The sequence below is a fragment of the Talaromyces stipitatus genome, genomic scaffold (genome assembly GCF_000003125.1).
Source record: "Talaromyces stipitatus ATCC 10500 scf_1105507295487 genomic scaffold, whole genome shotgun sequence".
NCBI lineage: Eukaryota > Fungi > Ascomycota > Eurotiomycetes > Eurotiales > Trichocomaceae > Talaromyces > Talaromyces stipitatus.
Genome location: NW_002990120.1, coordinates 243,930 through 267,060, shown reverse-complemented (window position 1 = coordinate 267,060; position 23,131 = coordinate 243,930). Strand labels below are relative to the sequence as shown.

General features: G+C 46.6%; 15 protein-coding genes across 18 annotated transcripts, besides 2 other annotated features; 7 read left to right on the top strand and 8 right to left on the bottom strand.

The window, feature by feature from the left end:
• Positions 1-1,146: 1,146 nt before the first annotated feature.
• On the top strand, positions 1,147-2,108 carry TSTA_053020 (uncharacterized protein; the record flags this gene model as incomplete). Its single annotated transcript, XM_002486850.1, has 3 exons — positions 1,147-1,583; positions 1,640-1,908; positions 1,938-2,108. The coding sequence occupies exons 1-3, from the start codon at positions 1,271-1,273 to the stop codon at positions 2,106-2,108; spliced, it is 753 nt and encodes a 250-aa protein (XP_002486895.1). The 5' UTR covers positions 1,147-1,270.
• A 333-nt stretch (positions 2,109-2,441) lies between these two features.
• On the top strand, positions 2,442-3,620 carry TSTA_053010 (uncharacterized protein). The gene is made up of 2 exons (XM_002486849.1): positions 2,442-2,831; positions 2,888-3,620. Exons 1-2 carry the CDS (start codon positions 2,606-2,608, stop codon positions 3,175-3,177), a joined length of 516 nt encoding a protein of 171 aa, XP_002486894.1. The 5' UTR covers positions 2,442-2,605; the 3' UTR covers positions 3,178-3,620.
• An 18-nt stretch (positions 3,621-3,638) lies between these two features.
• TSTA_053000 (uncharacterized protein) lies at positions 3,639-4,097 on the bottom strand (the record flags this gene model as incomplete). The annotated part of the gene is made up of 2 exons (XM_002486848.1): positions 3,639-3,998; positions 4,035-4,097. The coding sequence occupies 2 exons, from the start codon at positions 4,095-4,097 to the stop codon at positions 3,639-3,641; spliced, it is 423 nt and encodes a 140-aa protein (XP_002486893.1).
• A 1,243-nt stretch (positions 4,098-5,340) lies between these two features.
• TSTA_052990 (uncharacterized protein) lies at positions 5,341-6,179 on the bottom strand (the record flags this gene model as incomplete). Its single annotated transcript, XM_002486847.1, has 3 exons — positions 5,341-5,706; positions 5,759-5,852; positions 5,917-6,179. The coding sequence occupies 3 exons, from the start codon at positions 6,177-6,179 to the stop codon at positions 5,341-5,343; spliced, it is 723 nt and encodes a 240-aa protein (XP_002486892.1).
• A 223-nt stretch (positions 6,180-6,402) lies between these two features.
• TSTA_052980 (methionyl-tRNA formyltransferase, putative) lies at positions 6,403-7,391 on the top strand (the record flags this gene model as incomplete). Its single annotated transcript, XM_002486846.1, has 4 exons — positions 6,403-6,661; positions 6,718-6,788; positions 6,845-6,963; positions 7,019-7,391. The coding sequence occupies 4 exons, from the start codon at positions 6,403-6,405 to the stop codon at positions 7,353-7,355; spliced, it is 786 nt and encodes a 261-aa protein (XP_002486891.1). The 3' UTR covers positions 7,356-7,391.
• Positions 7,392-7,873: 482 nt separating this feature from the next.
• On the bottom strand, positions 7,874-9,278 carry TSTA_052970 (short-chain dehydrogenase, putative). Its single transcript, XM_002486845.1, has 10 exons — positions 9,163-9,278; positions 8,944-9,088; positions 8,806-8,892; positions 8,685-8,747; positions 8,517-8,624; positions 8,408-8,459; positions 8,254-8,342; positions 8,126-8,188; positions 7,995-8,073; positions 7,874-7,936 (listed from the first exon to the last, which is right to left on the bottom strand). The coding sequence occupies exons 1-10, from the start codon at positions 9,210-9,212 to the stop codon at positions 7,914-7,916; spliced, it is 759 nt and encodes a 252-aa protein (XP_002486890.1). The 5' UTR covers positions 9,213-9,278; the 3' UTR covers positions 7,874-7,913.
• Positions 9,279-9,411: 133 nt separating this feature from the next.
• Positions 9,412-11,362, bottom strand: TSTA_052960 (monocarboxylate transporter, putative). Its single transcript, XM_002486844.1, has 3 exons — positions 11,020-11,362; positions 10,588-10,961; positions 9,412-10,522 (listed from the first exon to the last, which is right to left on the bottom strand). Exons 1-3 carry the CDS (start codon positions 11,193-11,195, stop codon positions 9,768-9,770), a joined length of 1,305 nt encoding a protein of 434 aa, XP_002486889.1. The 5' UTR covers positions 11,196-11,362; the 3' UTR covers positions 9,412-9,767.
• An 11-nt stretch (positions 11,363-11,373) lies between these two features.
• TSTA_052950 (uncharacterized protein) lies at positions 11,374-12,992 on the bottom strand. Of its 2 annotated transcripts, XM_002486842.1 has the most exons (4): positions 12,707-12,992; positions 12,275-12,647; positions 12,082-12,199; positions 11,374-12,022 (listed from the first exon to the last, which is right to left on the bottom strand). In XM_002486842.1, exons 1-4 carry the CDS (start codon positions 12,932-12,934, stop codon positions 11,587-11,589), a joined length of 1,155 nt encoding a protein of 384 aa, XP_002486887.1. In that variant the 5' UTR covers positions 12,935-12,992; the 3' UTR covers positions 11,374-11,586. The 2 variants fall into 2 exon arrangements, with proteins under 2 accessions (XP_002486887.1, XP_002486888.1); XM_002486843.1 differs by having other exon boundaries at positions 12,275-12,992.
• A 463-nt stretch (positions 12,993-13,455) lies between these two features.
• TSTA_052940 (O-methyltransferase, putative) lies at positions 13,456-15,329 on the top strand. 2 transcript variants are annotated; one of them, XM_002486840.1, is made up of 5 exons: positions 13,456-13,667; positions 13,734-13,857; positions 13,918-14,041; positions 14,093-14,538; positions 14,593-15,329. In XM_002486840.1, exons 1-5 carry the CDS (start codon positions 13,482-13,484, stop codon positions 14,907-14,909), a joined length of 1,197 nt encoding a protein of 398 aa, XP_002486885.1. In that variant the 5' UTR covers positions 13,456-13,481; the 3' UTR covers positions 14,910-15,329. The 2 variants fall into 2 exon arrangements, with proteins under 2 accessions (XP_002486885.1, XP_002486886.1); XM_002486841.1 differs by having other exon boundaries at positions 13,456-13,857.
• Positions 14,636-16,053, bottom strand: TSTA_052930 (uncharacterized protein). Of its 2 annotated transcripts, XM_002486839.1 has the most exons (5): positions 15,864-16,053; positions 15,761-15,804; positions 15,586-15,705; positions 15,415-15,533; positions 14,636-15,338 (listed from the first exon to the last, which is right to left on the bottom strand). In XM_002486839.1, exons 1-5 carry the CDS (start codon positions 15,896-15,898, stop codon positions 15,024-15,026), a joined length of 633 nt encoding a protein of 210 aa, XP_002486884.1. In that variant the 5' UTR covers positions 15,899-16,053; the 3' UTR covers positions 14,636-15,023. The 2 variants fall into 2 exon arrangements, with proteins under 2 accessions (XP_002486884.1, XP_002486883.1); XM_002486838.1 differs by having other exon boundaries at positions 15,761-16,053.
• Positions 16,054-16,389: 336 nt separating this feature from the next.
• On the top strand, positions 16,390-17,450 carry TSTA_052920 (uncharacterized protein). The gene is made up of 4 exons (XM_002486837.1): positions 16,390-16,684; positions 16,749-16,859; positions 16,935-17,014; positions 17,106-17,450. The coding sequence occupies exons 1-4, from the start codon at positions 16,480-16,482 to the stop codon at positions 17,397-17,399; spliced, it is 690 nt and encodes a 229-aa protein (XP_002486882.1). The 5' UTR covers positions 16,390-16,479; the 3' UTR covers positions 17,400-17,450.
• Positions 17,166-17,197: a microsatellite.
• Positions 17,451-18,828: 1,378 nt separating the features above from the next.
• Positions 18,829-19,205, top strand: TSTA_052910 (uncharacterized protein; the record flags this gene model as incomplete). The annotated part of the gene is made up of 3 exons (XM_002486836.1): positions 18,829-18,889; positions 18,943-19,020; positions 19,132-19,205. The coding sequence occupies 3 exons, from the start codon at positions 18,829-18,831 to the stop codon at positions 19,203-19,205; spliced, it is 213 nt and encodes a 70-aa protein (XP_002486881.1).
• A 347-nt stretch (positions 19,206-19,552) lies between these two features.
• Positions 19,553-20,484, top strand: TSTA_052900 (uncharacterized protein; the record flags this gene model as incomplete). The annotated part of the gene is made up of 3 exons (XM_002486835.1): positions 19,553-19,778; positions 19,850-20,085; positions 20,155-20,484. The coding sequence occupies 3 exons, from the start codon at positions 19,553-19,555 to the stop codon at positions 20,482-20,484; spliced, it is 792 nt and encodes a 263-aa protein (XP_002486880.1).
• A 266-nt stretch (positions 20,485-20,750) lies between these two features.
• On the bottom strand, positions 20,751-21,708 carry TSTA_052890 (glycosyltransferase family protein). The gene is made up of 2 exons (XM_002486834.1): positions 21,574-21,708; positions 20,751-21,508 (listed from the first exon to the last, which is right to left on the bottom strand). The coding sequence occupies exons 1-2, from the start codon at positions 21,640-21,642 to the stop codon at positions 20,768-20,770; spliced, it is 810 nt and encodes a 269-aa protein (XP_002486879.1). The 5' UTR covers positions 21,643-21,708; the 3' UTR covers positions 20,751-20,767.
• A 143-nt stretch (positions 21,709-21,851) lies between these two features.
• Positions 21,852-21,874: a microsatellite.
• A 245-nt stretch (positions 21,875-22,119) lies between these two features.
• On the bottom strand, positions 22,120-22,994 carry TSTA_052880 (uncharacterized protein). Its single transcript, XM_002486833.1, has 3 exons — positions 22,379-22,994; positions 22,228-22,330; positions 22,120-22,171 (listed from the first exon to the last, which is right to left on the bottom strand). The coding sequence occupies exon 1, from the start codon at positions 22,846-22,848 to the stop codon at positions 22,444-22,446; it is 405 nt and encodes a 134-aa protein (XP_002486878.1). The 5' UTR covers positions 22,849-22,994; the 3' UTR covers positions 22,120-22,171; positions 22,228-22,330; positions 22,379-22,443.
• Positions 22,995-23,131: the final 137 nt, after the last annotated feature.

The following is a 23,131-nucleotide window of genomic DNA, read 5'->3' as shown; positions in this document are numbered from 1 at the left end:
ACCGGCTGCCCATCTATAAATACGAGCAACCCTCGCTGTTTTAACTCAACCTCTTTTTACTTCCTCTTTTTCTCCTCCGTCACAGGCGCCCTTCGGTCTCATGGACTGATTTTTCAGTCCTGCCGCGTGATCCGCCACCGCTCAATCCCGGAGTGCAACAACAACCGGTGATTGGCATTTCTGCTCTCATCAACCCACTTTTCATTTCATGCCGTGTCTCATTTTTGGTTTTTGATCATTCAGCTCCTGAACTGGATGCCCACATCAAGATCCATGCTTTCGTTCCAGGTCTCGCCTGAACTCGGTCTTAGCCTCAGTCTCAGCCCCTTGTTTTCCTCGGAAAGCTCGCACTACACGGCCAGCTGACAGGATTCCATCGTCCTTGGGCCTCAAACAGCGCTGATCTTTTCGACTCATACCGAATTCTCTTGTGCATTCTCTCCACGCCAAACCCTCCCTAGCCGCGGAGCTGCTGTGAATCGAATCCGGTTTTGGCCGGATTCTGCCTTGTCTCATGACCATTGTCCCAACTCCCCATTTTCAGCCAGCCCGGCTGGATGCGCCAAGTGGACGATGTCACCTGGTCTGTCCATTGTCTCAGCGATTACGACGCAGTGCTGACGTGGAACTTACATATCGATCGTGTTGATTGGATTGTGGACCAAATGCTCCGTTAGGTCGGCCTGCCTTGCACCAAAATTGAGACCTGCATGTTCGAAGCGTCGCCGGTCATTACCGATCGTTTCGTGATTGGAAAGGGAGAAATGTGTTGGTGCGGCGAATCAGGGGCTGAACTAGTGCTAGGAGCCAATGGAAATACATGATCCCAATGGTGCTGGTTTGGAGCATTGAAGCCATCTTGCACAGCCCCTTGATATTTGAGCGCCTGCATTGAGACTGTCACGAGGAACCCTCCTTTACATAGCAAATGAGCTGTTTTTGGAGGCCAATGGCGATGCGCTCGGTCCTCTCTGAGGTTGTATCGACGCAGGACTGGAGACGCCGTCGTTCTTGCTTTTCGCTCGCCCAATAGCAAAAATGATGCATTACTGCTAGTTGGAAACGTACGACAGCGTCCCCGCCAGCGTTTCGCTCCATCTCGGTTGGGTGCCAGGCAGTACGTTTAGCTCCTAGCGACGGCGCTCCGAAAGAGCGTGACTAGGTTGTCTCCTGAACCACATAAACCCTCAGTATTCCGCCTGTCTCGCAACAAGTACAGACATTTGCGCTATCGTCCTGTTCGTATACGTCTCTGCTTTTCCGAGACAGTATGGATAATATCATATTTGAAGACCCTTCGAAACGCGTATCACGCAAGAATAAAGTTGGCTCTAACGTTGCTCTACCTGTCGCAAGATGTGACATGGCGATCGAGCAAGCACCACAACCGATCGATCCTTATTTCAGTCACGATACCAATTTTAATGTATATATCCATGGCAAGGAGCCGGTATCCTTGTTCGATATGTTCTCGTTATCGGGCGACGAGGAATTGGGAAACGAGGACCTGACAAACGAGTCACCACAAGCTTTATCACAGGGGAACATTAACGGCCAGCGGGAATGGTCTGTATCTGTATCTCGTGAGTTGTAGACATATTCCGCGATTACCAAGCCGGCTGAACTGATGTGACGGTAGGCGAACCAGCTGAGGAAGTTATTCCCATCGACCCAGCAATACTCGGAAAAGAAAGCGTGAGCGAGAAAAATGCGGATGAGAATGTTGCGCTTGACTGCTCTGGCTCATCGTATCCTACGTCGCCGAAATCACTAGCGCTACATAGACATGCTCAGATTGTCGAGGATTCCGCACCTGTTTCTGACGCAAACTCAGATACACGGCGGTTACCATCGAAAAGGCGACTGGCGATGAAATTAATTGCGACACCCCCCGCAAACGATGCAGAAGTGACTCGCTGTCGGCAAAAGATCAACAGTCCAGGAAGGGTAAATCATGGGAACCCGATGAGATCAAGCTTCTCGTGCAGTTGAAGGAAGCTGGCTCGCCGTGGTCTGTGATAGCGAAGAGGTTCCAAGAACGTTTCCCGGGGAGGTCGAAAGGCAGTATTCAGGTCTATTGGAGCACGAAGTTGCAATATTTGCATTGATTAGCAATTAGAGTATAGAGGTCACTATTGTCATCAGTCCCTATAAATCAGTCCCTGTAGCTAGAAAATGATCAAGGCTGATGCATGTGTATTTCTGATGTGGCAGGTGAATGCAGTCGTCTTTCTTTGAAAAATGAGGGGTTACGTCCTGATTGAAATACTTGTGTAACCTTCCAGATTCCGAAGTCCACCCAGCTAGGAGTTCAACAGTCTGGTCGTGAACAACCAACTGTTCCATCGTCGTACCACACTCCTTGTCGTTTGAGTGTGTTCTTTTTTCCTTGAAAATTTACAAAACTAACCCTTCCTTCAGGATAACGGCTGGTCTGTTCCACCACACCCCGCGTGAAAACAACAATGATAAAAAAAGAAACCCTTCAAATTGATGGTGTTGAAAATATTTCCTTGTTGTCACTTTTGCATCTTGTGCCAGTACAGCCAAAAAAAATCCTGCCAGCTGTCTATCTATTTCTCAAAGCTATACGTACACATTGCCCATGGATAAGGAACGCAGCTTGGCTGGTACGCTAGCTTTCATTTGGAGCATACGAGACGACACTGATCATATACCTGCGGTTTGTGTTGTAGAGGAACCTAATTCAAACTGTATGGGAATCCTTCTCGCTGTCAACAGAGTTGGGTTCAACGATGGCACCAACATTCTCCGTGACTTGAAACAAGGTTTCGATAAGATATTTCATATCCTTGCAGGAAGACTTGATGGTAAGTTAAGAAACACATTTTTAATGTGAATAATGTCTCCCTTCTAACAGGAAAAGGCGAGCGTGATGCTTCCAGCACAGAAAATGAAGTTTTTACCGCGATAGTGTCCATGTGCACATCTCGCATCTTGAGCCGACTAGGTTTAATACCAGGCAGGAAGCGATCTAGAAAGTCTGTTAAAGACAGCCTTTCTGAAGCTATCGACTGCACCAGACGTCTTGATAATAGCAGGAATCCACACAAAAACAGTTGTCATGTCGTTCGTAACGGCAGCGAAGGAATTGATCAAGCTTATAAATTCCTGGTGCAACCACCAGACTACGGCACGACTAGAAAACCTTGTTGAAGGTATACATCGATTATACCAGCAGCAGACAATCCACGAGACACTCCGTCTGATCCTAAATAAAGATATGGACCCATCAACAAGAGGAAGTACGTACACTGACTTCCTGAACACGTGAACCCAATTCTTGCAGTACTAGCAGAGGACCTCAGCGCTAGCAGCGCTCTGAGCCCAGAGGCTGATATCTCCTGATGGGAGCTGTCGTGCAGCGATAAAAGCGTGACTAGCTAGAGGTAGGCTTAGAGTGCTCTTCGCTGCAAGAGCCCTGGCTCGTTCAGCACGCTTCATGATATCGATGGGTTGCAGCTTCCGTATGCTGTACGTTCAGAATTGTCCTAAATCTTCACTATAATTTTACAATCCATGCCTAGCTCTGCATAGCTAACACCAGGGGTAGATAAGCCCGCGCTTTGGGATTGAGGCGAGCTCGCGCTTGCTGTTTATACATTGGCTTGCCATACCTACGCTTGATAAGTCTTCCAGAGGATAGCAGAATCGCTAGATAGTCCTGTTATAACACTTGATTTAGATGCATGCTCTGTTTTTATATGTATTGCTGTAGTGTCCTGTTGAACGCTTTCAAGCAGCTGCTTGAGATCTGTAAGCACATCTATACGCTCGCCTTGCGAGGATGCGAATGTTTTGATTTGCTGGACAAAGCCTCTGAGTAAGAGCTCGTTGAGCGCATCTTTAGGGCTGCTTTGTATTTGTTGTAGCATGAGGTCTGCCATCTGCTCGAGTTGCTCTATTCTCGTGATTCTAATTTTGAGTATCTTATTGATACGCTGCTTGATTGGCTTGATAGCTGCTTTATGTAATTGCTGCTGCTATTGTTATTGTGACTCTATCGCGCGTACGTGTACGCCTTGCAGAACGAGATTTTCACCCGACAAGGGAGTTACAACAGCACCCAGAGCCATCGCCACTGTCTTACCTAGTAAAACTAGGCTCGATCGATAGCTCTTGACTCGAGGAATAAACTGCTAATTTTACAGCCGTTTCCGGCCGGATCTGGGCGCGCAGTTTCAAAAATTCGATTCACGCGGAGAGAGATGTTTGATGGCATATATTAAAAGTGATCATGTGTTGGGATTCTGCCCTTAGATAGTCAGCACCGCCTACCTGATGTAGTTAGCGCGCCGGTAGCTAGATATCTTCGTCCCTAGGAACCTAGGTTCCTAGAGAGACACACACAACAGAGTCAGTTTTCCTGCTTCCAGCACAAGATACTATATACAACAGGAAGTAGCAGAATCCACGCCTCTTTGGGCCGGGTACTCCTTGTTGGGTACTAAGAATTATTAGAAAAAAAAGAGTTCTGGCAGTGGCATCGGCAGCGTAATAACGAAAATCCTTAGACTCAATGATTGGAGCCTGTAGCGAGACTATCGGAATAGTGCAGATATCCTGCATATCTACTTTACTCCGTACACCGGGTTTTTGGAGATAGCGAAGATTCGCAAGGAGCAGCCCTAATCACGTGAAGATCACGTGCAAGTTTTTTGCAAGCAGCCCAGATTCGGCGGCGGCGGCAGCACGTGACCCAGCGCTGGGGTGTCGCGGACGCGCCTGGCAGAGATTTTTATTTACCCTTCATTTCATTCAGGCATTTCGATTGCACATATATACCAACAGGGGGTCCTCATTGGTACTATCTTTACAGTAGTGTTTGATGAGGGCCTATCAATACGTCTCGTATTGGTGATGTTGTCTCTAGCTAACTAACTACTGTGCGAGCTCTCCTAGGCGAGGGATATCGCCCTCGCCTAGGTGGCGCCATGCCCAAATAGGCACCGACGTCCCGTCAGTGTTCCCAAAAGTTCTTGGGGCCAAGCAAAGAAAACGGCGATGTGGTTGGTCATTGTGGCTTATGCTTTAAATATTACCGATTTACGTACTTATTTTGATCTATTTCAGCAGACTCAATGCATTGAGAAATGAGAAATGTCACGTTCTCGTATCTGTTAAAGACATCTCTAAAAATTGTTTCCCAGCCCGTGACTCTTTCAGAGCGGAGTAGCAAACGGCTGTATTCACATGATTAATGAAAACATGCTATTGCTTAGCTTCTCTCAGAGAATTTTCTTCCTTTACCCTGCTCCAACGGAGTCTTGAACCATGTGTGTTGCTGAAGACCAAAGGTATACGACAAACCAAGGTACGTCAAATACCATGGATCTTGCGCAATTGCAAGAAATGGATGCCAATCCCAAGTTCTCCGCCCACAGCCAGTTTCACGCCATTGAATAAATCCACGGCCGGGTTGCCGTGGAGGAGTACGAGCCAGTGGCGGACAAATCTGTTCCAGAAGCGACCGAGAAGCTTGCAGAAAGAGTCTCTTCCAATACGTTGGTAGAGGGTGCTCAATGAATCGCCATGGTGTAACAGGAATATCGCATGCGCTCGTCGGAGTTGTTGGATTAGGGATCGAGGAGGGTATATTTCTCGCGAAGAGTACTCGACTGAAGGAGAGGTTTTGGAAGACGCATTGACGGTATTAGGAAATGATATTCGAGTGAGATTTATGGACTGTAGAGAAACGATTAGCTTCGAAGAACCGTACAGTGTCGTTATCACTCACAGCTAGTATCCACCAGTCGCTTTTAAGTTCATTGAGAACAATCCGCGACTTTTCAGTCTCGACATGATCAACAGGCTGGCCATTGGAGAAATTTCTGAACACAACAAGCATCAGCCCATTATCCTGCTTTCTAGATATCCCTAGGCACACAAGCTTACTTTGCAAAATTTACCATGCCCTGCGCCAGGCCAATTTTGCGCAATCTCTCATTTGTGTCATCCTTGCTCCTCTGCTGCTCGGGGTCAGGGCTGGTTGACAAAGCATTTGCGCTGTTCGATGACCGACTAGCCTGTTGTGACGAGGAATAGTAGAAGACGATCTGGTCCTGGAGCGTTTCGTCTGTCGTCCCCAAGGAGGGGTTGTAGATGGTGAGGAAGCCGACTTGCGCGGGGATGACGGAGAGAGATTCGTGGTCAATCATATCGCGTCTGGTGCGCACCACTGCTTCTCTATATCAGCATGTGTCCTTGCTTTCGAGTGAAATATGTGTTGTTCGATCAAGGTTGTCGCGCAACGTCATCCATGAAGTTGAATGTGGAGAGAATCCGAGAGCTTGAGGGTTAGCGCTGCCAGAAAGCTCCGGCGTCGAGATCCGCTCGCACGTGTCCTACTTCTTTTCTTTCTGGCTCAGAGACCAGACCAGAATGTCGACTTATATGTACTCTGCTTTACTCATACTGCGCACTCAAGCTCGATGTAACCGCGCAAATGGCCGTCGCTGGTACTCCGACAAGCCAATCGATCCCCTTCGCATCCTCTTCTGCGGCTCCGACGAATTCAGCATTGCTTCCCTGAAAGCTCTCCATGCCGAACAGCTACAAGCACCACAATCCATCAAGTCCATTGACGTTGTTTGTCGACCGGGGAAACGGGTTGGACGAGGGTTGAAGCAGATTCGCGAAGGTTGGCAATTTCTGAGCTCAGTATAGTGACGTTGCTGATCAGGGTTGGTGGTATAGTTCCGATCAAGTCGACTGCTTCGGAGCTTGGCCTTAGGATACACGAACTAGACACCTTCAGGGGATGGACTGTGAGTTGAGGGTCATATCCATGTGATAGGAAATGTGATTAAATTATTTCCAATAGCCCCCAGATGGACCTATTGACCTGATTGTCGCCGTGTCTTTCGGCCTCTTCGTTCCCTCCAGATTACTCACGGCTGCAAAGTACGGAGGAGTCAATGTCCATCCTTCATTACTCCCAGAGTAATCCACCTTCAAACATAACTGGCCGCTGATCTCAGCTAATATACGAAACTAGCCTACGAGGTCCGGCGCCTCTACATCACACCCTCCTCTCCGGGAAAACTACAACCGGTATAACGCTTCAAACTCTCCACCATAAACATTTCGACCAAGGCATGATACTCGACCAAACACCTGCCCCGGGAATCACAATTCCAAATCCAGATTCATGCACGGTACCGGAGCTGTTGGGCCTTCTTGCACCAAAGGGTGCGGAAATGCTGGTCAATGGCATCCGGCATCGCGTATTCGTTCCTCCGTTGAAGGGTGTCAAGTCTCAATTCAAAGAATCTGACGCCAAAGACCTCACGCACGCGGCGAAGATAACACCGCAGGATTCTCATATTAAATGAAACGAATGGACCTGGACTGAGATTCAACGGCGACAACGAGTCTTGGGACCCCTGTGGAGCATCGCCTGCGCAGCTTTTGCCCGGAAGCTGTCTGATAAAGAGAAACATAACCCACTTTTAAAACAACCACACAACAAGAGGGTTATTTTTGATGAAATCGAAGAGGTCTCACCGGACAGTGTTCCGGGAAGTGATCGAATGCAATCCTGTCCCGGGTTTCCTTTCACCCTCGGTTCTAACCAAAGGAAGGCCCACGACAAAGCTTTGTACGTCTACAGTGCAGATAAGAAGCTCTTGCATCTGAAAAAACTGAAATTTGAGGGGGAAAGGTTCAATGATGCACTTATCGCTGCTCAAAAGGCCCGTATGTTCGACCTTGAGGATCTTGAAATTGGGGATTCCGAGATCAGCATGTTTTTTAGGAATTTTCTTTGAGTGCTTAGATACCCTTGTACAATACTATTATACTCATATACGCAGCTTGAATTGTAAGTCTGCTTCTAGTAGTGTATGTTTGGATGCATGTGTATGTATTCGTACTACAGACTCGCTGGGTGTTCAGAGAATAGCGTAGCCTCCGTCTGTCATTTTCGCCAGTCAGTTTGTCTTCTTGACACCGACAGAATGGCATGAACTCACCAACAGCTAGTGACTGGCCGGTTATGGATGCGTTCTTAGCGAGGGATATGTATAGGTCTGCGGTATCATCCAATTCGGCCTTTTGTCAGGTTAGCTAAGGCAGCTTTTTCTTTTAGTGTATATCTACTGACCACTCGTTTCAGTGCTGTTTGATTGATGTGGTTCTTCACATACTCTTCCGAGAATTGGCTGCCCTGTTGGTTGAAGTCATGTCAATCATCGATACTTACACAGCACTTATAATCTCGAGCATGCTTACCCATTCAGTCAACAACAATCCAGGACAGACGGCATTCACCCGAACTTTGGGTCCTTGTGACTTGGCGAGACATTTCGTCAGGTGCAGTACTACAATGTGATTGTCAGTCAGACCCTAATAACCCTAATAATTATCAAGAGTCTTGAAGACTTACAAGCTGCTTTCGTGACTGAATATGGCATGCTGCTTCCACCAGGCATCATACCCTATTTGTGTCTATATTAGTACTCTGCTGCGCTGGAATAGTTCAGGTCTCATACTACTGCTATAGAAGCCGTGATGATGAATGCGCCTCCGTCAGGATTGGCGTTGAAGGTCTTTAGGGCTTCACGGAATGTGTGCATGTGGCCCTTGACATTGACTGCCCAACACTATTTTTATGACTGTGTCAGAAAGGACCAATCCATTAAGCTATTGGCACTTGAACGTACCTTGTCCCAGTCATTCTCATCCAATGCATCGAGGTCGGCGAAATTGGCGAATTTCGTCCAGCCCTGGAATCACCATAACAAGTCAATAATGTGCCGCATGAGCTTGATGCATGTGACTGACAGCGTTTGAGATGACAATATCAAGACCACCCAATACTTCAATGGCTGTCTTGACAACCCTCACACAGTCTTCTTTTATTCCCAGATCCTGACTACGGTCAGCCATTCATATTTTCGTAAAGAAGAGAAAAGAACATACTCCCTGAACAATAGCAGTCTTAACCGCATATTGCGAGTTAATCTTCGCCTCCGTCTCCTTCGCTCGATCCTCACTCGATACATAATTGATCACTACATTTGCGCCTTCTGCCGCAAACTTTTCCGCAATCGTAGCCCCAAGGCCACTATTGATCACGCAAAGAGATCAGTAATTAAGTGATGAGGGGGAAACACGGGGAAAAGGCCGAGGGTAACATACCGAGAGCCTGCCGTGACGAGCACGTTTCGGTTCTTAAGTGAGTAGCCCATTGTGCTGGCTGCTAGAACATAAAGAGTGTTGAATAGAGAAATATTGTGAGAATATATTCTAAGATTGTTTATGAGAAGCGTCTGGTCGGATCTATATCAATGGATGTGGAGGCCCGTCGGAGGCCGTCGGACTGTCCGATTTACATTGATCTAGGGCTGCGGGGCAAGGATAGGTACAAGATTCAACAGAGCGAGGATTGGTCAACTGACTCTATCTCTATTTCAAGTTGTTTTAGAACATTCAATACGTATCTAGTTATGGAAATGGTCGGATAAGTCTCTCATGGGTAGAACTAAACTCTTGCACTTGAGCAGTGGTACAATCTACGATGGCTTGAAAAGGACATGGTATAGAACTGAGTTGAAAAGATGTTTAATTGGGTCTTCCGATGATTCTTGTTCAAACCTAAGTTCTCTGGAAAATCTAGAACTCATATTCTATGACAGGTCAAGAATCATGCAACCAGACCGCAGCCCAGCCCTAAGCCCTACCCGATCATTACCTATAGCATGTAAACATCTATCTACCTATAGGCATTACTTCCATTTACTTACCTAAATAACTCTTCCAGCTCTCCATCCCACCTTGCAGACTCTACTGGCTGCCATAGCAATGCATGACGCCGTCAGCAACACCCCGCACCACACAACCAGCCCAACCCAACCTCCCTTCCCATTCAGAATAGCGCCAGCAATCGGACTACTAACGAGCACACCACATCCAACACATGCCAGCGTCATCCCTAGACGCGTCCCAATTCTGCTCTTATCAGAAGTCAGATTCACCACCCCCGCAGCCGGAAGGCCCATAAACGCCCCAGCCGAAAATCCGTACAGGACGCTGTACACAATCAGCCCAGCGGAGTTCTTGTTCGCAATCAGACAGAATGTCAGTATAGCACCCACTAGCGCCACCGTTGTTTGCACGTTGATCGAACCGATTCTATCTGCATAGTAGCCGGGGATCAGGCGGCCTGGGAGAGAGCCGGCATTGATAATGACGAGAAGATAGCTTGCGACAAGGCTTGATATGCTGGTTTCTTGAAGCGCGTATAGTTGGATGTAATAGAAGATGATGTAGAAGCCCATGAAGCCAAATACGAGCCCGAGATTGAGTAGAATGTATGGCGTGTCTTTGAATGCGCTTGTGTCTAGTAGTCTGTAGTTGCTTGTTGGGGGAGATCGGGCTTTCATCAAGACGAGGGGAGGTATTAGTGTTGCTAATATGATGAATGCAATGATTCGAGTGGCCCAGCCGAAGCCAATACTGGGCTGGAGATGTGTGAAGATAATGGGATATATAATGCCACCTGCCGCAAGCACCAGTGTACCATTAGTAACTGCCATGTTCTACATATCAAGGAAGGATTCATACCAAGAGCACTACCAGCCGAAGACGCACCCATCGCAAGCGCTGTCCTGGCGTGGAAGTACTGCGACACAATCGTCGGCGCCGGCACATACAGACAACCAAATCCCAAGCCCATGGTTACAGCCTGAGCGAGAAGGACCTGCCAGTACGTACTACATAGACTGGTCATGAACATGCCAAGTATCGTGAGCAACGATCCCAGCGCCAACAGCGATTTGAGATGGCCTGCATCGACAATTGGGCCAGCAATTACTGAAACTAGAAACATCAGGAAGGACTGGGTTGAGCCGATCCATGATATGTCTGCTGAGCTCTTTGAGGAGAGGAGGTCAAGTTGATAGAACGTTTGGAATACGCCGAAAGCGTTCATGAGACCCCTAAATTGAACGTCAGGTATTGGCGATTTGTGGCTTGCTGTATATCAAAAAAACATACCATGTGTTTAGATTCAGGGAGAATGCCCCAAGAACTTGTAACCATGCGAACCAATTCTCAGCTGGAGCAGATTTAGCAGGCGGGCTTGACGTTGTGATGTGACTGCTCTTTTCGGCATCGCCGCCTGCTTCCCTAGATACAGGGTCTGGAAGCTCGAATATATTTGCTTGTTCCATTGACGAAGGTAATTTGAAGATTAAAAAGAGAAGTTTTTGCGCGAGCTGAATTTGTGACGAACAAAGAAAATGGTCTGGTGGGATGTATGGTATGTATCAATAGTTTCGTGACAGTCAATTACCGCATATTAAGTAACAGACAGATGATGTATGTAGTTTTGTTCAACAAAGAAAATTTGTGGAAGCAAATTAATTGGGCAAAGATTACAATATATAACCCACTATCAACATCCATGGTGGTACAACTAATCACCAGGCTCGGGCAATCCGAACAGGGATACTTGCAAGGTTGCTTTTAGTCTGCTGATGCATGTTTTCATGGAGGCAATGGATTGTTTGATCCAATCTACAAAAAGAGAAAGGGAACAAAGAGATACAAAAAAGTCCACCCTCAATAGATTGTACCTAGTGGCGCCGCATCGACATCTTCATACCCAACACCTATAGTCGTTGTCTTTTTGATACCCCGTTTCTGCTCCCGGCTGACACTTTCTTCTAAAGCATATGCTTTTGGTACACCTGGCCAAAGATCTTCAGAGCTGCCACGTTCAGTTTTACTCCGTTTTGCATAGAAGAGCGCGTGCCACGGCCGGGTCGCCTGTGCACCTCCGCCCTTTGATGATCTGGAGCTGCCGTCTGGTACTGGCGACGGATGGCGGTGTTGTCTTCGAATTATTGGACCCAATGTCGGAATTGAGGTTGCGATGAGGACAAGATTGGCCTCTAGCGTCCACCAGATGGCAAGCTGAGCCATGGCGTAGGTAAGATCTGCGGCCGCTGTTATCGCCCTTAGTTCGATTGTTTTTATGATGGAAGCAGTCATCGCACTGAGGATTTAATTCATTAGCTGAAAGAAAAAACAAATTTGACGATCGATCTTACTCACAAAACACCCAGACCCATTAGGCACGATAGAAAGATCTTCTTCTTCCGCTCCATGTTCAGATTCCAGAACATACTCGCTGGAAAGACAGCAAGCGTAAGATCAACTGCAGAGCAAACAGCTTGATTGAGCTAGTCAGTATATATGAATATTAGACGAAAGAATGTGGCACGCGCGGTGCATGTATTAAACGTACAGCCCTGAAAGAAGCCCGTGTCTTGTTGCACAGAGGGAGACCAGCATGTCCCCGAAACATCATGATTCCAGAACGTACTCAACGGCCTACATTGAGCAAAGCTGATGATTATAGTCACAATGTCGACCACAAACTGAATGGCAATTATACTCCAAAGAAAGCGAGTCCGCCATTGAACAGGTGGAACTAGGCCGAGCAGCAAAAAGGCATAGGCGATCCGGCCAATTCCGGGTGATAGAATGGAAAAGAACTCGCAAAGGAACACCCATTTTACTGTGTTCTGAATCTGAATATCGGAGAGAGCGGCCATGTGAGTTCCCAATCCCCAGTGGACAGAAATTGTCAGGAAAACACTATTTCCTACAGCCAGTAGCTAGGCCAGCCACACGACTAAGTTCTCTCTCCTGCAGTCAAGGTAGTTTTCGAGCTCACCAGTGTTAGAAGAATCAGCGCATCATCAATTGTAAATCTTTTTAGAATCTTTATGCGCGCGTAGTACCTGGCCGCTACGACCAGGGCCGCGACACCGTTGAAAACCCAGGCGATAGCCAAGACAGCTTTACCCAGAGTTGAAACCATTTCTTTGCCTATATTTGTTGTTTGTTCAACAGCAAAGATGAAGATTTGACTCGAATAAATACAGCGGCTTATAAAATTCATGAGTGAAACTCATGTTTCACAAAGGGCTGTATCCTCCATTCTAGTTACTCGACTCTTCTACATCCATGCTGTGAAGGCGGACTTCAAAGGTTGAATAGGAAATAACTCGAGATTAGGTCACCAAAGCCGGGGTGTGTTTTATGCCTACCAGGATTCATGCACACGCAGACATCGTTTCTTAGTATAGCAATTGTATGCACCCTTGATGTGCAGTACAGGGTGGCGCTGGACGCTGCACTTGCAGCACATGCCTGCAACTCAGCTCGATTGGAGGAGAAAAGAAATCAGAAGCCTCGAGGTCTTTCAGGCTGTCATCCCAGATAGTCACTGGGTCCTGCTCTACAGGGTTGTTCGGAGAGTATGTAACATAATGTATGCAAGTACATGGATGTTTTCTTTGTCTTCGTAACAATACATAACAATACGTATGTGGTACTCGTAAAATTCGACACTGTCATCGCTCGCCTATATTCTCTAAGATATTAAAATTGGTGGTATCAAGTATTCGATATTCGTTCTTCATAAGCCTGAGATTTCAACCAGCACAATGACTGTAAACGGCAAAAGCAAAAACGAGGACCCTGCCAGCATCATAGACAAGCTGCACTCTCTTTCTGTGCGTCTCAGGAATGGAAATGACAACGAGGCTAGAAAGGAGTGTTTGCGCTTGAGCAAGAAGCTTACAAGCCAGCTGGAACAGTCAGAGAACGTGGCTGTTGATATGGCATTCTCGGTACTGCTTTCAAATTCTCTCTCATTCTCTTGAAGTCGGGAAATTTGTTACTGACTAGACTGCCAGCCTATGATTGCAGTTGCTGCGCGAGTTGCTGTCGATTTGGACCTATTCCGGCACGTTGTGAACGAAGGGCCGGTGACATCGACGAGACTAGCAGAGTTATGCGGCGCCGAGGAGTTGTTGATCAGTATGTTTGGTCTAAGTTTGAACTGTCCAACTTTACCACACCTAACACAATAGATTCTAGTACGTCTCATGCGACCGTTATCGGCCACCCATTTTGTTGAAGAGACTGGACCACGAACATGGAAGGCGACTCAGATCACGGCAGCCATGGCTACAGAAGAAATTGCGGCTGGCCACAGGATGATGTTAGCTCAATATCCCAAAAAGAATTGTTTACGCAACTAACACATAGAAAGCTCCCAATTGATTGTTCCTGCAATGCAAAAGGCGCCGGATTACCTCGTCAAGCATGGATATTCCTGCCCGATTGATCCCAGAGATGGACTCGTGCAGCACGCTTTTCTGACTAAAGCTACCACCTTTGAGCGTATCACTTCTTCGCCCTCATTGCTCAAGGACTTTAACACGTTTATGGGTAACACAATGGGAGCGCGCAGCTATTGGGTAGACTGGTACCCAGTTCAAACGCAGATTCTAGATAATGCAGACCCAGAAAAGCCGCTTATCGTGGATGTTGGCGCTGGCAAGGGGCATGATTTGTTGGCATTTCACGCCAGATTTCCAGATCATGCCGGCAAACTCGTGCTGCAAGATCTACCGCCGGTGATAGAGGTTCTTGATGCTTTGAATCCGGTGATTGAAAAAGTTGCGTATGATTTTTTTACTGAGCAGCCTGTAAAAGGTACGTTCACTCCAGAAAGACGATCCTGAGAGGATACAAGCTTAAGCCACACAGGAGCAAGAGTTTACTTCTACCACCATATCCTTCACGACTGGTCGGACAGTTACTGCCTCGATATACTACGAAGAGTAGTATCTGCGATGACGCCGGGTTACTCGAAACTTTTGCTGCATGAGATGATAGTGCTTGAAGAGGGCGCACCTCAATTTCAGGCGCAGTTGGATATGACAATGATGGCCTTCAATAGCGGAATGGAGCGCACGGCAAAACAATGGAGCGAATTACTGGAGAGCGTTGGGCTCCGGGTGGTCAGGGTTTGGGAGCCAATTGAGGAAGGGGCCGATGGCATTGTTGAGGCAATAAAGGACTGATCAAATTGGTTAAACACTTAGATCCATGGATGTTCCATGGTATTGTCGCCAAAGTAGAAATACATTTGTTCTTTTCATTACACACGCATAACATGTTCATGGACATATTCAGAACTATTCCGGCCTATCTAGTAGATCAACCTGGAAAAGATCAAATGCCCTCTCTCCGGCCCACTGGTCTAGATGTTGCCAGTCTGCACAGCGGTGGATATCAACATCAAAGTTTGTCGGATAGAACTCAGCTGGGTCTTGATGTTGAGCTGTATTATTGATCCATCGAAAAGTCACCATCGAGAGATCTGGTTGACACATCAAGGACTCTCGTATATATTCCACGCAGTGATCGGCGTGTTTTTCTTCGCGAGCCATAGAAGTTTCATCCTTATTTGCATAATAATGTTCCTTGAACATCATGCGCTTAATTTTTTTCTGCAAGAATATCTCATATTAGTCTATAGACATCAATGATATCTCTGGCAATTTCTAAGAAAAGACAGAACCATACCAGACAATGCAAGGAATGATAGATGCTCAAAGACGCAATCCCTTCGGCATGATCTTTGGTGTAGACTGTGGTCAGGTTTTTCTCATCGAGATATCCAATAGGTACTCGAATATTATCATCTATGACAGGTGAGAACAAAGCCTTGTTAACAAGTTGACTATTCGGACATACTCTTCAACAGGTCGTGCCATGCATTTTCCAACTCCTCCCGAGGTGGCCCTGCAAATGGGTTGTCTACTATATTTGTCTCAAATCGCCGGTCTTCCCATTGTAACCCCTCCCTTGAAGGCACTGCCACTGTTTCGTTAGAATTCAATTTCAAAAGAGAAGAGAGTAGCAGGCGGACATGGAAGGTAAGACTGCGACTGCCGGCCCTTTTCGCACGAAGCGCTGCGATTCACGTTGAGAAGAAAGACACCCGAAAGGAAGATCGAGTAAGTGACTATTACCGTGCCGTGTAAGAGCCATATCCAATGCAATCCATGAGTAGGCTCTTTATATTTTTCTTCTATACAATCTTCACCAAGCAATGGCTCACGTCTCTCGATCTCCTTTACGCCATCCATATTGGAGAATGAACCTTGGATGAAATATCGTAACAATACAATCAAATCAGATGATTACAGTCCTCATGTCGATGAGCACATCAAAGACATAATATCAGACTTTTGGGAGAAGAAAACGGGGTTACATCGCCATTATCGATCCTCAAGAGCCCCCCTACTCTTGCCGGGATGCGGTAATATGTAAAAAAATCATTGTCAGAACATGAAATTACTGATGTGTATTGTATATTTTGTTCGGTACCATGCATTATTCAGTTCTTTTTTAAACGGTATCCATGCTGACCCAAATTTGACGACATTGAAGAACGGCCGGCTGATTGCATGTAGGGCCAACATTTGAATCCTTTTATCCGTTTATATCCATGGATAACTACACCATATGTACCTGTTCGCGAATCAGCCATCTTCAGAAACAACAAAGTTCAAAGGCTCAACATCTAGAATTGATACTTTTGGCAGTGTCGACTGTTCATCAAGAATTCTTTAGCCAAGATTCACAATGAGATCATCTAACATCAAAGCCATTTATCAGGCATTGGCCAACAGCGAAGATGAGGATTCTTCTTCAATTTCACCCGGTAAAAACCGACTCGCTATGGACAAGCATCTCTTGTGCCTGATGGTTATCATTTTATTTACCTGCGTGGGCTATTTTCTTGGACAAGCCACTCTCAGCCGTGGATGCAATGAGACGTATTCTGGTCGTAAGTAGTGTGTTTTACCCATTTGTAAACGCACTGTCAAATTAACAACTTTTCTCTTCCTTAGCGACGATTCCGCTCGCCATTCAAAGAAAGGTTTTTCAATACAACCGGACCTTCGGCGCTGATCCTGGGATTGATAGCAATACACAAGCGGCATGGGACTCGCTTGTTCCGCGTGAGAGATGCATTACCTTTCAAGTATTCGTGTGATTTTATGAGACTGATTTGTGTCTGCATGGGTCATTCAAAGTCGGTCAAGGGACTGTACGTTACCCTGCTGGCAGCAAACAACTCTACACATTGTCTGTAGTGCACCAACTGCATTGCCTGGTACGCATGTTTGCATCGTCTTCGGTAGTTACATTGCCTTCGGATCGTCTTGATATACTGACAGATGCATAATTACCCCTCTGAGAGATAGTGGTCTATCCATCAGAACTACTATAGATCCACGCATATGCATATGGACCCTGAAAGGCTAGACGACGATGACGACGACGACGACTACGCCGAACACACAATGAGTCACATGCGTCACTGTTTTGACTACCTGCGGCAGAGCCTGATGTGTGCAGCCGACTCCTCTTTAGAGCCTGTTGACAGCATGCTAGGCGGAGTTACTGGTTGGGGAAATGAACGATTTTGTCGTGATTATGCTGCATTAGTAACATGGGCCGAAAATCGCAGGGTGAGCAATATAGGGGGGTTCTCTTGATTTAGTTAGAAAAGCCACTATGTAATGACATTTACTTCTGGCCCGCAGCAACAATAAAGATAGGGTGGTGATCTAGCGACACCCCCACGGAACTTATAGTTCTGATTGGACAATTTCCTTCCAAGTTTTACCATATTTAGCAACAGGATCTAGGATTAGGGTTAAACATAACACTTATTAATTCGAAGCCTTAGGGGCTGCCAGTCTATATTTCAGTCAATTAGGGTGCACAGCTCAGAAAAGGAATTGTGCCTTGCTTGCCTGTTACTCACTCCCATCATCTAGCCATAACGCTAGCTGGGATCACGGTCACGTCGCTTGCTTCTCCTGGTCTGATTCTCGTTGGTCTTGTCGTCCTCGTTATCACCAATTTCATTATCCTCATTCTCGTGTCTCTCAGTACTGAATTTACTGGTGCATACAGAGAGACTGCCACATATATGTAGACATGTAGAAGCTTCAAGAACTAAAAGATCATGATAGTGTTATTCTTTATCATTCTGCCTCACAAGATAGACGCGACCCTCCCTCTAGTTGAGGCCTAGGTGTGATGGGCGCCATTTACTAACTACCTGATGCAGCTACAACACCCTAATTTAACGAACAAAAGGAAGTACCGCTCGGGTATTTGGCGTCTGGAGACGCCCCGAGTGTCCTACGCGTTATGGGCGGCTTGGGGCGAGGTCTTGGCGCTTTGGCAGCGCTTCGAATTAATAAGTTTTTTTTTTAACCCTAACCCTAGAACCGGTTACTGAATATGGTAAAACTTGGAAGGAAATTGTCCATTCAGAACTATGAGTTCCGTGGGGGTGTCGTTGGAACGACACCCTGGTGTCGCTGGAACTAGGGGGGTGTCGCTAGATCACCACCCTAAAGATAATAATAAGACAGTACAGGATATGGATGGTATATAGGTAATGTCCAGCCCATTGCTCCGGACTATTGATGTGTACATGCAGCTTCTAGCAGGGATTGAAAACTGGAGGTAGTATTGATCCCCATTCGTGCATATCATAATTATGAAAATCAGGCCTCCCTTGAGTATTTCAACCCCGTCCATTCGATTGTTGTCAGCTGCAACTCCGCACCTATCATCTCAATAGGAAGCACCACGTTCGCATATCCGACTCTTGAAGATACATACATCCAGAAATGCATCACATGAGAATGCCCAAACCTTTCCCATGCATGGGGCGCCGGGGCGGTGTTGAGGCCATCGATGATGAGGGGGAGAAATGTACAGTGGTCAGGGATTGAGGAGAGAAAAAACAAACCGGTTATCATTTGGCTGTAAGTAATACATATAAAATATGGCCCTGACAATGCGTTTCTGCCCCAAAAAATGACTTTGACTTTGATAACTTCCATACATTGAAAGACAAGGACATTGTTACTATTGTTATCCACGGCCTACTGTGAGTCTTCGAATATGCAAATCCGAGTTCTTCTGCTTCTTGTAGCGGCTGTCCGCGCCATTCCACTGGCTACAAGTACGTCCGTGTAATGTGTTATAGAATAGAACGTTGTACTGATTCTTGAATAGGTGGTGATGTGACTGATGCCGACGAGGCCGTTGCTTATCCAGCACAAGTAGATCAATCTTGGGTCGATACTACTCGTCGTAAGTCTCTCCTTTCCATGGCAATACAAACACAGTCCAATTCCCGTTATGGGTAGTGAGGGTATGGCTATAGCTATGATATGTGTCTCTGATGCTGTGTACAACAATTAGGTTCCGTGGACGCAGATGAGGCTGTTGCTTATCCCGCCCAGGTTGACCAGTCCTGGGTCGATTCTGATGCATAAATGAAGAAGAGACTCCTATCACTATAAGCAGGAACAAGTAAAGCGAAGAGTTCGGCAGATTTCCTGCTTTTTATTGGGTCTATAGATAGAAAATATCATATGTGAAGGCGAAACAGGATTCCAGGATTGTAAAAATGATGGTAGCAGTATATACTACGTAGTATGTATTGCATACAGAGACTTTTGAAAGTGCATAGCAAACAATCAGTCAATATGTGCATGCCTATCAGCCAGTTGATTAGCGGGCATGAGCAAGTATAAAGAACTTTTATACCTTGCAGTCCCGACCTATGATTTTATTTACCAAGCTTTCTGCATACTACACACACACACACACACAAAGAGTCATGGCGAACAACCAGCAAAAGTACCGCCTACTGAGACACAACTCGCTCGAGCACGAAAGCGACGATCAAACAAGACAGTCTGGAAATTCGGCAGGACCAAGAAGCACATTGATCATACTCTCGATTGTCCTCGCCGTCTCCCTTTGCGTCAATGGGCTCTTCATGATCTATACTTATGCATACCGGGGAAAAGATACCCAGCACTGCGACGGCAGATCTTATTATGGTGCAACAACAACCTACTCTTGAGAAACAAACGAGACTATTGAGTTGACTAACGTCTTTTGCGTCTTGCAGCCGGCCTGGAAAGGGATACTCCCATTCCAATATACCCGTCTACTGAGTTTGTTTCTGATGACAACAATATAACCGAGGTAGCCCAGTTATGGGAAGAGCTTAGCGGCGATCCAGGGGTCGTTGCCCTTCCTCAGGAATTCGTGTCAAAAAATGGTCTTCCTCATGCCATGCGCTTTCCGTGGGACACTGACAAAGGCGTATACCTGCTACAAGGTTTCCACAACCTACACTGTCTCGTTAGTTCTTACATCTCAGACCTTAACAAGAAGGGAAAAAAAAAGAAGACACTTAGCTGACAACAACAGCGAACCCTTTTCCGATATGTCTGGGCCGCCGAACGCGGACTGCCGCAGCGCATCGCCTTTATCCATATTCAGCATTGCCTTGACCAGCTACGCCAGGACGTTATCTGTAATGCCGATGACACGCCACGGTATGCAGGCTTTCAAGATCCACCGGGAACAGGCGCAGGGCAGATTCGGATGTGCCGGAATTGGGCGAAATTAGAACAATGGGCATTGGAGAGAACTGCCTGCTTTAAGCATGAAGACGAAGTGCCCGGGAGGATGGTGGATCGCTTCAAGTTCTGTCCTGATGGGAGAGTTCTGTGGCCAACTGAAGACACTCGCCGCTAGATACGCAAAAGAATCTGTCTTGAAGACGATGTATTTCACTCCTGACATGGCTGCCGACTGTTCACATCTCGCAATTGAGCATTGATCGACGAGATGGAATAGAATATCGAAAATATCGTGTCATTTTGGTGGTATTCTGACTAGGTGTTGCGTAATTTCTGGTAATGCGTGTGTTTGTGGTATGTAACTTGGTTTGATCAGCGAGCTCAGTTCTACTCTTTCTCCATGCATGGATACTAGATAATTACACATATCCCCTTTAGTCATTCATTCATTATCATGCCTAATCGATGATTGTACCGACATATTCAGCCTTTCGCATGCCTTTCCATGCTTGTTTCCCCTCAAGATTGGGCCACTGCACCAAGAACCGATCTACAAAAGGCAGCAGTATCTTTCCGGAAAGACTCAGTGTTGTGACTCGAGCCCATGACTCAATGAAGACAGTGCGGAGTGCAGATGTAGGAGGCGAGGATGTCTGACTGGACTTGAGTAATAGCAGTGCAGAAAGCGCAATCCAGAATCTCAGAAGTTTTGCTCCCAACACTACGCATACCGCCGTCGCAGGACCATTGGTAAGTATCAAATCAGGATATGGAGATGCGAGATCGCGCTTGCTGCTTCGTTGATCTGAATGTCTACCACGCAGGACTTGAAGACAAGCCCAAAAACATTGTATTGTAGAAAACGGCGCTGTAAGATACGACTGATGAACTCGACGGGCACGAGGTACGGTGATGATCTCATAGTCCTGATTCTGTGTATGTTTTGAGTCTTTGTATTGCGCGTGAAGAGTCGCCTCAAATTCCGCAGCCTTCGAGGCACTGAAACTGTCGCCCGAGGTCACGAGGTATGTACGGAAAGTGTAGGTGTTTGGGTCTAGTGGCATGCGGCGCAGCATTGATAGCATTTCTGCTGTATGGCCACCACTGCCGAGCACGATGAGCACATGGGTTGGGGTGCCTCTGCGACGAAGTTTGGGAACGGCGGAGTGTTGCGAGGATGAGAGTATTAGGTGGAGGGACTATATCCATTTTTGCGCATCAGAGACGAATAGGTAATATCAATTTAGGTGCTTGTAGTACTCACAATAATCAACGCAAACGTGACGAGGAATAGAGAAAGCACCGCGAATGCGGCAATCGTCAAAGCTGGCATCGCGGAGGTGTCCGAGGTTCAGATTGGCTGTCATGATGGTTGTTGAATTTGCCAAATGGCCAGAAATTCAATACACCAATCAATTCATCGTGGCACGGCACTGTTCAAGAAGAGCTTCAGAATGAGCTGAGCAAGATTGGAGTTAGATGAAGCTCCAAACAAAAAGTTGAAGACGTATGCTAAACAACGCTATGCCTGATTGGGGTTGCGATAAGATAAGACAAGATAAGATGGAAAGATAAGGATATCTGCCTCAGGCTTCCACGCTCATCTCAACAGCCACAACCTACGCTATCGTTTCATGATTAGCAGAGATAATTTTTAACATCGAGGCCTGCAGACCTACAGTCACAACTTCCTGAAACGTCACATCGGATGGTAAGAGTGTAAAGTCCTCTGCCAAGTGGAAGGACATAGTGTCCTTCTCCGAGCTTGTCGACAAGATCCGCTGCAAGATTATACACTGATTGAATATCATGGGCCGCGCCCTGGTTTTCTTCTTTCGCCAGCATGCTATTGCCAACGTCTCCTGCAAAACACAAATCCGGTCAGTGAACGGAATTCCAATCAATTCTGATCGCCTACCTATTTTGACTTGACCATCCTCATTCACGTAAACACAGTCCGTATCCAAGTGTCCGTGGAGAAGTCCCAACTCTTCTTGCATATAAATCAACCCTTTCAGGACCTTGTATCATTTAGCCCAAGGTAGTGGAAGACGTGGCAATGGACCAACCTCTTTACGGATAGTGGCGACAGCAATTCGGTCAAAAGTGACGTCGTCCATGTCCTGGAGCTCTCTCAGAGCAACCCAGACTTCTCGTAGGTGAAATAGACGGTCTCTTGATTGATGAATACATCCGTTAGGTTAACCAAGTTGGGGTGGCATGTTTTACGCAACGCGTTTCGTCGCATATCTATATCAGGAACCACCACGCGTTTGACGAAGGCCACCGGGCGAGAGATATAGCCCAATTCGATGCCATAAAAGCCTCTTGGGCTGTTTTTACCGAAGTTGACAATCACCCGGTCTAACCGTGGCGAAGGTAGACCTTCAGGAGTTGTGAGCTCTAAATAGCCGTTTTCTATGTTGTCCGGATTAGGCAATTCGCGTTTTCCCAGACTTGGTGTTCCATCACCGGCCGCCATCTCGGATTTTAATCGCTTGGTATCAGTAAGTGATACAAATGTAATTCTTTTGCTCATTCTGTGTGCAGCCCGATCCTAGGCCGAAGGATTCTTGCAGAAAAACCTCCCATCGTATAAGGTGAGAAAGAGAAACTCGTTGATTATATACCACGCAAGTCGACAGCTGACGCTATGCATAGTCGATTTCCTGCTTCTGATTGTGGCCAAAGCACTGGACAGACAGAGTGGTACTCCCGAACGGATCGTGTTCACCTCCGACCAAATCGTATTGTACAAGGTCTCTACGGTGCATTTATCCACCGAAGTCGTAGCAGAGCGTAAATTTGCACCGCTAGTGTGA

Coding starts and splice junctions, on each gene's coding strand:
- TSTA_052920 (XM_002486837.1), top strand. CDS start 16,480: ATGAGATCATCTAACATCAAAGCCATTTATCAGGCATTGGCCAACAGC. Junction 16,685..16,748: donor CAATGAGACGTATTCTGGTC/GTAAGTAGTGTG, acceptor TCTCTTCCTTAG/CGACGATTCCGCTCGCCATT. Junction 16,860..16,934: donor ATGGGACTCGCTTGTTCCGC/GTGAGAGATGCA, acceptor GGTCATTCAAAG/TCGGTCAAGGGACTGTACGT.
- TSTA_052890 (XM_002486834.1), bottom strand. CDS start 21,642: ATGCCAGCTTTGACGATTGCCGCATTCGCGGTGCTTTCTCTATTCCTC. Junction 21,509..21,573: donor TCACGTTTGCGTTGATTATT/GTGAGTACTACA, acceptor AAATGGATATAG/TCCCTCCACCTAATACTCTC.
- TSTA_052930 (XM_002486838.1), bottom strand. CDS start 15,980: ATGGATGGCGTAAAGGAGATCGAGAGACGTGAGCCATTGCTTGGTGAA. Junction 15,534..15,585: donor ATGGCACGACCTGTTGAAGA/GTATGTCCGAAT, acceptor CACCTGTCATAG/ATGATAATATTCGAGTACCT. Junction 15,339..15,414: donor ATCATTCCTTGCATTGTCTG/GTATGGTTCTGT, acceptor ATATTCTTGCAG/AAAAAAATTAAGCGCATGAT.
- TSTA_052960 (XM_002486844.1), bottom strand. CDS start 11,195: ATGGAACAAGCAAATATATTCGAGCTTCCAGACCCTGTATCTAGGGAA. Junction 10,962..11,019: donor TCCCTGAATCTAAACACATG/GTATGTTTTTTT, acceptor CGTTCAATTTAG/GGGTCTCATGAACGCTTTCG. Junction 10,523..10,587: donor TTCGGCTGGTAGTGCTCTTG/GTATGAATCCTT, acceptor TGCTTGCGGCAG/GTGGCATTATATATCCCATT.
- TSTA_053010 (XM_002486849.1), top strand. CDS start 2,606: ATGGATAAGGAACGCAGCTTGGCTGGTACGCTAGCTTTCATTTGGAGC. Junction 2,832..2,887: donor CCTTGCAGGAAGACTTGATG/GTAAGTTAAGAA, acceptor TAACAGGAAAAG/GCGAGCGTGATGCTTCCAGC.
- TSTA_052940 (XM_002486840.1), top strand. CDS start 13,482: ATGACTGTAAACGGCAAAAGCAAAAACGAGGACCCTGCCAGCATCATA. Junction 13,668..13,733: donor CTGTTGATATGGCATTCTCG/GTACTGCTTTCA, acceptor CTAGACTGCCAG/CCTATGATTGCAGTTGCTGC. Junction 14,042..14,092: donor GCGGCTGGCCACAGGATGAT/GTTAGCTCAATA, acceptor ACACATAGAAAG/CTCCCAATTGATTGTTCCTG.
- TSTA_052880 (XM_002486833.1), bottom strand. CDS start 22,848: ATGAGCAAAAGAATTACATTTGTATCACTTACTGATACCAAGCGATTA.
- TSTA_052970 (XM_002486845.1), bottom strand. CDS start 9,212: ATGGGCTACTCACTTAAGAACCGAAACGTGCTCGTCACGGCAGGCTCT. Junction 8,748..8,805: donor ATATTGTCATCTCAAACGCT/GTCAGTCACATG, acceptor TGGTGATTCCAG/GGCTGGACGAAATTCGCCAA. Junction 8,460..8,516: donor TCATCACGGCTTCTATAGCA/GTAGTATGAGAC, acceptor AGACACAAATAG/GGTATGATGCCTGGTGGAAG.
- TSTA_052950 (XM_002486842.1), bottom strand. CDS start 12,934: ATGAATTTTATAAGCCGCTGTATTTATTCGAGTCAAATCTTCATCTTT. Junction 12,200..12,274: donor CACGGGCTTCTTTCAGGGCT/GTACGTTTAATA, acceptor AGCTCAATCAAG/CTGTTTGCTCTGCAGTTGAT. Junction 12,023..12,081: donor CTAATGGGTCTGGGTGTTTT/GTGAGTAAGATC, acceptor TTAAATCCTCAG/TGCGATGACTGCTTCCATCA.